At 44.3% G+C, this 9,526-nt stretch overlaps 1 protein-coding gene across 1 annotated transcript; it reads right to left on the bottom strand.

Annotated features, from left to right (window-relative positions):
* Positions 1-8,523: 8,523 nt before the first annotated feature.
* LOC142447112 (thyroid transcription factor 1-associated protein 26-like) lies at positions 8,524-9,285 on the bottom strand. Its single transcript, XM_075548818.1, has one exon. It carries the CDS (start codon positions 9,283-9,285, stop codon positions 8,569-8,571), a length of 717 nt encoding a protein of 238 aa, XP_075404933.1. The 3' UTR covers positions 8,524-8,568.
* Between the last annotated feature and the right edge of the window lie 241 nt (positions 9,286-9,526).

Raw genomic sequence — 9,526 nt, 5'->3', positions numbered from 1 at the left:
TGTTGATTCCAATTATACAAATCACTGGAATACAAGGGGATATATACCCAAAAAGGGACTCAGGGGTCTTCCCCAGGTGTTGGGGCTGCTTGCCTTGAGTGTAGAATGGCTGCTGCCAAATCATCCTTCTTGGGGGGTGGGGCGGTCGAGATCCCATACCAGCCCTAGTGTATGTTGGGGTGTGGACTCAGAAAGGAGTTATGAGTATTTCTCTCTCTCCAGCCCCATGCACCTGACAGGGTGGCAGTGATAATGAAGGGTCGTAAGCTAGTTCTCCCACTCCCAGAGTCCTCCTGCAAAAAGGAATAAAGCCGAGACGGAGGGGTATGGGGAGGAGTTGGGGAAGGGCAGCCTCCACCTTAGTGGTTTTAGGACCTTGGGTCTATTTTTTTTCTGGTCCTGCCATGTTTCCTGAAATCTTGAAACAAGAACCCTTTCTGTTGCAGGAGGAAGTAAGTCTTTTGTTTATGCTGGCTTATTAGTGGCAATGTCATTCCACGCATCAATTTTAGGGATCAGATAGGGATGTCCTGGTTCCCCATAAACATAACTATGAACTCTGAGAAATAGGGGAAGGGAAAACGAGTCTTGCATGGGCAAATCAGGAACTCCTTCTGTCCAATCACCTTTAAACAAATTGCGGAGTCTCCAGGCTTTAGGGCTGAAACTACATTCTCTTTGTGAGCGCCTAGAGCAGGGGTCCTCAAACAATAGCCTGTGAGCCACATGCGGATAGCCGAGGACCTTGATCCTGTCCGCCGAGTGTTTGTGCCCCGTTTGTTTGTGTGTTATTTTTTTAAACTTCAAAATAAGGTATGTGCAGGAAGCATAGGAATTTGTTCATAGTTTTATTGAAACGATAGTTCGGCCCTCCAACTGATCAGAGGGACAGTGAACTGGTCCCTGTTTAAAGAGTTTAAGGACCCCTGGCCTAGAGAAATCAGAAATCCGTAGTTCTGGGGAGAGCACTCCTGTTAAGGAGGTTTCCTTTCTAAGCAAGCCCAGACAGTGGCAATTGGATCTCGGTGCACCTCGAAATGTTGTAGCCACTCTCCATTCCCAGAAAGAAAACTACTCCGACCGCTGGCAAGTTCAACAGAAAAAGTTTTTTTTCCTGAGCAGCCCCAGTCTAATTGTCCAAAGGTTTTTATACTTTTGCAATGTGCAGGTGTGCAAGCAGGCAGAGTAGAGAAGCAGGGTGTTGCAGTTAGTCATTCTTAGTTGAACAAAGACTGCTCTGGTCGCTCTCGCGAATCTTCTGAGCATCCATATCCTTTGGGACATTCCCTTGGGCACATCTGCACAGCCTACCTCCCCTATATCAGCTAGTTCATTTACAGTTCATAGCTACTTTATTTACTTTACATGGTGCCTTCTGTCAGCTCATAATGGCTTCACTCTTGTCAAGGCTGTTTAAGCTTTTCCCAGAGATCCTATATAGCCGCCATTGTGGCCATGGGGAAACGGGGCCTGTGACCCTGGCCAAGATGGTGCCCACCAGCCCAAACATGTGGAAGGGCACTGCCTAGGGAGCTGGTTGAATAGACCTGGGAGTTAGCCCTGCCTTGTCCTGGGAGCCAAATATTTCCCTTTTCCCCTCCATTCCCTTTCTCCTGGCTTTTCAAACAAGCTGCTTTAGCCCTATAATGCCCAGCACAACATTTTTATAACATTTAATTGAAACTTATCTAGTACCAAACTTATAAATTATCAATGTGACAATTTGGTTACATTTCAAAAACATTGCACGTTTTATATATTTGAATGCCATATATACATATTGATAACTATGAAAGTAAAGAATAAAAATGTTTAAAATTATTTCCTGAATTTAAAACTTGAGGCGTTATAGTGTTAGTGTTCTACCAGTGTAGGTTTGTTCCTTGTTACAGGCTGGTTTTCCTTGGCCCAGGCTTAGGCCAATGGCATATGGAACCCTTCCTGTGTAACTGTTACCTTTAGGCTTTCAGTGTTGCTGCTTAAGGCACTTTTGGGGAAAGCTCTTACTACACAGTTCCACTGCCACGATGTTCCAGACAGAAATTCCAATTCCCTTAAGGTTCCCTGAGCTTCCAGATGCCCCTTCCCTTCAGAGATTTGAGAGTCTGCTCCCGCCAGCAGGCATCTTGGAGGGCCGTGGGGCCATTCCAAGCAGTGGTTCTCCTAGCTTGTCTAGAATAATGGTTGGACTTAAAGTCGACCTCAGTGAGTTGTCTTTGATCCCTTACTTCTTGCTGGGGCATCTTCCTGAGGCAACAGATTCAGGGCAATAAAGGGCTCGCTCTCAAGTGGGGTTTATTGACCTTGAGGCAGTAAGCTCTACATAGCCTTCTTTTGTGCTTTCTAGATGGGACTTAGCAGCTTCATACTCAGGAATTGCCCCCTTGCATGAATCCTGTCCAATTGGGATAGAGTTGACACAGAGGCTAGACAAACAAAAGCTGATACACTATGCAACTTTATTTGAGAAAGGAGAATGGTGGCCAGAGAATGGTACACTTTCCCTTCTAACCCTGATTCACCTGGAACAGTTTTGTAAAGTGATTGGAAAGTGGGCCGAAATGCCAGAAGTTACAGCATTTCTCCTTTTGAGGAGCAGTAGAGACCTTCATCCCCAGTGCACCCAGGAACCCCTAAGGCAGGCATCCTCAAACTGTGGCCCGTGGGGCACATGTGGCCTGACGACATTTATCCCACCCTCAGGGTGTTTTTGCTGCCTCTGCATGTCCTACTTAGTAGCCGATTCGTGCAATGTGCATAGGAATTTGTTCATAGTTTGGTTTTTTTTAACTATAGTCTGGTGCTCCAACGGTCTGAGGGACAGTGAACTGGCCCCCTGTGTAAACAGTTTGAGGACCCCTGCCCTAAGGGATCCTGGACTTAGGGGTTACTAATCTCCCAGCCCTGAAACATCCCTGAACATTCTACCCGTTGTAGGAGGCACCATGGGAATTTGGTCTCTGGGTAATTTACAAGTCTTTTATTCAATTTGAAGCCAAGAAAATTAAAAATGACTCAGACACTTACTTTCTTTTGATCCCTGTTGACTCCCGCTGTAGTATTCCAATATTACAATTTAACGCTATAACGCATGACCTTTTCATTCCATTCAATTAAATGTGTGTGTATAGATAGATAGATAGATAACTATGAAAGTAATTAATGAAAACAAAATTTGTTTGACCAAAGTTAATAATTGAGGGATAATAGGATTAAATAGAAGCATGGTTCTTAGCAGTGGGTCCAAACATTAGGATCATAAATGAAACAGTGATCTCAGTGCACCCAGTAGTTCCCAAACCCTGTACCCTCATAGGGGAAATTGTGGATGCTTTTACTCCCGTGCCTATACTTAGAACGAACAAACACACATGCCTGATAATCCTAAGATTTTTTTTGTTTCCTGTGACACTCACCTAATTTCAAGGGCACTGCCACCTCACAAGCCTAGCCTTGCCTCAGTTAAACTGTTCACCCTTTTGTCCGTTTGTTTGTTTTTCCAGAAGTTCTCAAGTTACCAAGCCCTCTGAACCAAGTGTGCCACCTCTAGGACCACCATCTCCTGGACCACCTCAACCTTATCCATCCTAGACCTGAATGGACAACCCCTCCCAGCAGAGTAGAAAGGGTATGGACCCAAAGCCCCACTTCACCCTTTTGCCAGCAGGAAGGACCTAAAGATGTCGTCGCCTTGTACCCCAAAGATTTGGGTCCATATCTCTTCAGGGTGTAAATTTTAGGTAGCTAGCATAGGGACTAGGTTGTCCATGATACATGCTCAGAGGGCCAAGCTAGCCACCCAGGAAAGAGTGGCACACCGAGCGTGCTCAGAGGTCCAGGTTTCCAGTCAGGAAGGCCAGGTACACCTGGGTGGGTGCTGCACCCACATTGACCCACCTAGGCCAAGTAAATTCAATTCAGCCACTGGGGTCCACCAGGGTTGCCTACCATGCCTCCCTATCTCTCCTAAAACACAATTGGATCACAAACCTGGCTTTGGCGTGAATTCTTTCTCATGCAGAGCCAAGGACCAAGGTATATCTGTCCACAGAGAGAAAAACCTAGGAAAGCTCTTTGGAGGCAGCAGCACTGCACATGAGTGGCTATTGGATACTGTTTAGATGCATGGCTTTCTATTTGGAACTTTTTTTTGTCTCACCTGAATGGAAAGGAAGAGGAAATACTTCTGGATCACACAGTATCCATGTCCACAAATGAGCTGCTCATTCCACAGTCCTGGCAGTGCCTTTTGAAAACCCTCTGCTTTAGAATGTCACTCCTTGAAGATGGCAGTGGGAGTGGCTGGGGCCAAGTATGCTGCCTCTTACTCCCAGTTGCAGGTTTCTGGATGCTGATTGTATCTCTTACAGCATCAATTAGTGGGCTTGTTGTCTGCCTCAGGCTTTGTTCACAGAGATCCTCCAGCTAGGTGGTGGTGTGTGCGCATAAGCAGAGGCTTCCTGCCAATCCCCCATGAGTAGTAGAGCTCCCATGGTGTGGACTCCATGAAAGCCGTGCTCCAGCCAGCAGGATTACAAAGGAGGGTGGGCCCGGCAGGACAGGAGGGCCATTGCCCCTATGGAATGACCTCAGAACCCCGCCTCCCTCCCTGTCCAGCTCCTGGGACTATGGGCCCTAAGCTTCATGCCTGACTCAGGAATAGACACAGGGTGAGGCAACTCCAGGAGGTGATTTTGCTGATCTAATCCAGCCTGAGATCATCCTTGCATGTGCCCTCTGTCCAGACCTTTTTTTAAATTGTTCATGCAACACTAACCACAATGCATATATACATCGGTTGTGTAAAGCACATTTGTACATTCATTGCCCTCATTATTCTCAAAATATCCACTCTCCACCCCACCCAAGCCCCTGGCCTCAGCTCCTCATTTTTCCCCCTCCATTCGAGCTACCCTTGATAATTTACTAATTATTTTCTCATATCTTGCACTGTCTGATGTTCCTTCACCCACTTTTCTGTTGAGGTTAAATGTAGATCCCTGTATACGGTTTCCGTTTTCCAACCTACCCTCCCTCCACCCTTCCCGAGTCTGCACTCATAACACTGGTCCTCAAGGGCTCATCCACCCTGGATTCCCCATGTTTCCTGTTCCTATCTGTCCAAGTGTACATTCTCTAGTCTAGCCTGATTTGTAAATTAGAATTGGGATCATGATAGTGGGAGATAGGAAACATGTAGGAACTAGGGGAAAGCTGTGTTTCATCGTTATTATCTGGTACCTGTCTTGGTTTATCTCCTCCCTGACACCCTTCTGTTAGGGATGTCCAGAGGACTGTAAATGGGCTTTGTGTCTGTACTCAGCACTCCCTGCTCATTCGCAATGATAAGATTTTTTTTGTTCTGATGATGCCTGCTACCAAATCTTTTCAAAACCTCATGATCGCACAAGCTGGTGTGCTTCTTCCATGTGGGCTTTGTTTCTTCTGAGCTAGATGGGCGCTTGTTTTCCCTTAAGCCTTTAAGACCTCACATGCTATATATTTGATAGCTGGGCACCATTAGCTTTCTTCACCACATTTGCTTATGTACCTGCTTTGTGTTCAGTGATCGTGTAGGGAAGGTGAGCATCCTAGAATGCCAATTCAATAGAACAGTATTTTTGCAACGAGGGAGTCCTTGAGCGGAGGCCCAATGTCCATCTGCTACCTTAATACAAAACCTATAAATATAGGGACATAGATCTATTTCCCCATGCTCATATATTTAAATATGTACATGCCTTTTTTTAAACCTCTATAATTGACCCTTGCTTCCTAGCTTGCTTTTCTATTCCCTTTGATTTGCCTCTTGGGCCCACTGCCATGCTCACTTTTCATTTGTGCTTCAGTAATTCAGTAATTCCTCTTGGTTCCATTGGTTCCATTTCCCTTGATCACTCCCTACCAGGCCTCCTACATCCCCGTCACCACTGATTTGCATCACCTGTTCTTCCCTTTTCTCTGGGTTTCTTAACACTACTACCTTTCCCCACACCTCCCTCTCTCCCATGTCTCCCCAGAAGTGTTGGTCCTGTTTTCTCTCCTCCAGATTGTTCATCCAGCCTATCTTATTTAGACAGACCTGTAGATGTAATAACATACACAAAACAAAACAGAGCAAAACCAAGCACTAAAAGCAACAAAACAACCAAAATCCAATGACAATGAAAGAAAACAACTCAACAAGAAAGAAGTGGCTCATCGTTAGTTCAAGGTCGGTTTGTTGGCCTTTAAGAGTGTTTTCCAGTCCAGTCTGTTGGTGTACCAAGTACTGGCCCCAAAGTCATCCTTTGGCATTCCCTGGAGACCTTGGTGCTTCGTTTTCTTTCTCTTCTGCTGTACCCCCTTAGTGTTATGCCTCGGTGTGGCAGGATTAGTTCGGGCGCATTTCCCACACTGAGTCTTCAGTGTTGTCCCCTCTAAGGCTATGGGTCTTTGAGGGGTGTCTTGTCTCATCGTGGGGCTGGCCATGTGGTCTTCTATGTGGACTGGATTCTCTGAGTGGGAACATCATCCTCAAGTCCTGGTGTGCCAGGATGTGCTCCACATTCCCCTCCTCCCCCTTCATCTGCTCCATGTGCTCCGATCAGATATGTCCCTCTCTCAGAGCTGCAGATTCACTGCCATCCTCTGAAATAAAATATTTGGCATGGGAAGGGGAGTTGGGTGGGAGGATCTGCTCAGATCATTTGATGGTTCAGGATAGATTGACTGTTCGGCTGGGGACAGGTATGTGGGGCTTAGGGCTCTGGCTCCCAACACTGGTTGTGAATATGTCTTTGTTGTTAACCAGTTGTGTGCCTGTGGGTCAACACCTGTGTCTTTTTGAGTGAGTTTTCTCATCTGCAGAGTAAAGGTAATCCATTATCCAGACTCCCATGTCACCAATTGATTGAGAGGCACTAACCAGAGCCTGATTGAAATAGTGTGTACCTGTCAGCCGTGTTCTAAAAACACCTTAAAAGTCTTAAAAACACTATAAATGCCTTAAAAACCCTAAAACGTCTAAAATATATCTAAAATGCTAAGACCACCCCTAAAGACTCTCTAAAACATCTTAAGACCATTAAATACATGGTAAAAGGCTTTCTAAAACACCCTAATGCGCCATAAGTCTAATTTTTTTTTATCCTGTGAAATCACCCTTTATTGAAATAGTACACAAAGGCTACTCCATGATGTGGGTGGTACCTTTGTTTGAAAACCAATCTATTTGAAAACGAAAGGTCAACAATTTCTCAGAAGCAAAAATGAAGAGGAGGAGGAAGGGAAACATACTGCAAAGGGAACAAACGAGGTGCAATCTGGAAGAAGGTCGACACAGTGTAACTAATGTCAGTGGACAATTTGTGTGAGAAGTGTAAAAGGGTAACCTATCTTGTGCAACCTTCTTTAATAAACTCAGCATCTCCTACTGCATTCTGTCTGTCAATGCAATAAGCTGGGATCGTGCCAAAGCAATCTCTCTGGCTTCCCCTTCAGTTATGTGGCTGCTTTTCCCAAAGTAAAGATCGCAGGTCTTACTCCCCATTGCATTTTAGAATGCAGAATCAATTGATAGTGTACATGGAAGTCCTACTACAGCTGTAATGCAGTTTCAGGCGACATTCGTTACCACTTTTAACATTTCATTGCGCAATCTCAATTTTTAAATGACTGTTATTACAAACCTTTTGCTTGCAATGATTGTTGCCAACATGTTTTTCAATGATTGCCAAGAAATAAGCAGAAGAAACATCCCAGTACTTGCCTTAGTTCCCAAGGGCACCAACAGGGGACACATTTCAGTGACAGTGTTCTTACAATACAGTTGCACAGATCTGGAAAGCTTAATTCTTGTTGCAACACTACTGGTTTACATGACTATCTGAATGACCAAAGATTAAGAAAGTATTTCATTTCTTTCAGGAAATATTTACAACTAATGACTGAGTCCTTATGCCCACATCTGCTCTTAGAGATCATATCCTTATATAGTGGGCCACAAGGTAGTTGCAGCACTACTTGTCCTGAATAAAATCTCTGCCCTGATATTTCTAGAAAGTCCATCTCCCAGCAAAATGCACTTAATTTAAAATAAAAGCAAAGCAGGACTGTTGGCCTCCATTGTTGAAATGAATCGCAGATCGCAATTGCTGAACACTGTGTAAATTGAAGCACTGCATTAAAGCTGTTCCTATAAAACATTTTGTACTTACTTTACATATTACAAAAGTATTTATGTTTGAGTCTGCTCCCAAATAGAAGGTGCTTTCGGTTCTTCAATCTATTTTTCTTTAGAAACAAATTAAAACAAGTCCTATAATGTACAACCTGTATAGAAAATGTCCTTTAAAAAAAGAGCATTTGCAACATTTTACACTTAGTGTAACTTAGCAATACAGTTTATGCTCATATATTTAGCTGGCTGTTAAGAGGCACATTGCACAAGAAAGTTTCAAAAAGTTTGTGAAAGATGTACTGAAAAGACAATGGAACTTTCCCTTGGAAGATTTGAAGTCCCCTTGTCCATTCAGAAATAGTCGACATATGCAGATGCTTCAGCCACTGATTAAGGATGTATCTGATTTAATTTCCTGCTTGTATATTTTGAAGAAGATATTCCATTTGTAAATTCAAATTTGGTTGGCCCCTTTTAGTCTTTTTGCTTAATATTTTGAACACTTCCATTTTCTTCTTTTTGTAGAGTCTTTGAGCTTCTTCTCGCTCCTGTTTCCTCCGCTCAAATTCCTGTTTCTTAGCAGCACGTTTGGCTTGGATCTGTGAATTTTCTTCCTGTGCTTTCTGATTGGATGTTTTCTTCCTCTTTGTCTTTAGGGTAGCAAAGGAGTTTACTGCGGTGCTACAATGTTCTTCTGGCAGAGGATGGTCCAGACTGCACTGTTCCTCAGACACAGCCTGGTCAAGGCTGGCGTGATCTTCTGGCAAAGGTGGTGCAACTTGTCCTTCTGGCAAAGGCTGGCGAACTTTTCTGATTTGTTTCTTGAGCCTTTCTTCTTCAGCTAAATAGAGATGTTTCAGGTGGTCTGGGTATTGATCTGTGAACTGGGATTCCCGTGAGGTTTGAAAATTTCTTTCCTTCCAAAGCAATTTCTTGTAACTTTGCTGAATCTTTAGCTTTCTTCGAAGTGCAAAGCCTTGCCCCTCGCGGACGCTCCCCGAAAAAGCCTTCGGATGATTCGATCGCCACCTTCTCTGTTTCAAGTCCCTCTTCGTGACTTCCACTGGAGAAAGCGCTTCGCCACGCAAACCCCGACTCTCGGCGCGCAGCTTCACCGGCGCCATGGCGGAGGCCTCGCGCCATAAGTCTTAAAAAGAACTCCTTACGTCCCGAAAACATAATAAAAGCCCTAATATTATGCAAATGCCTTAAAACGCAAAATAAAGAACACGTGAAGCCCTAAAAACACGCTAAAAGTCTTTTAAAACCCCAAGAACATCCCTACAAAGCAACCCGAAGCACTATAAAACCCTGTAAAAGTCCAACAGCCTAATAGACATGAATTCACCATGAAAGCAAAAAATA

This window comes from Tenrec ecaudatus, chromosome 4 (genome assembly GCF_050624435.1).
Source record: "Tenrec ecaudatus isolate mTenEca1 chromosome 4, mTenEca1.hap1, whole genome shotgun sequence".
Lineage (NCBI taxonomy): Eukaryota > Metazoa > Chordata > Mammalia > Afrosoricida > Tenrecidae > Tenrec > Tenrec ecaudatus.
The sequence above is the reverse complement of the archived record's forward strand: the minus strand, read 5'-3'. Positions and strand labels throughout refer to the sequence as shown.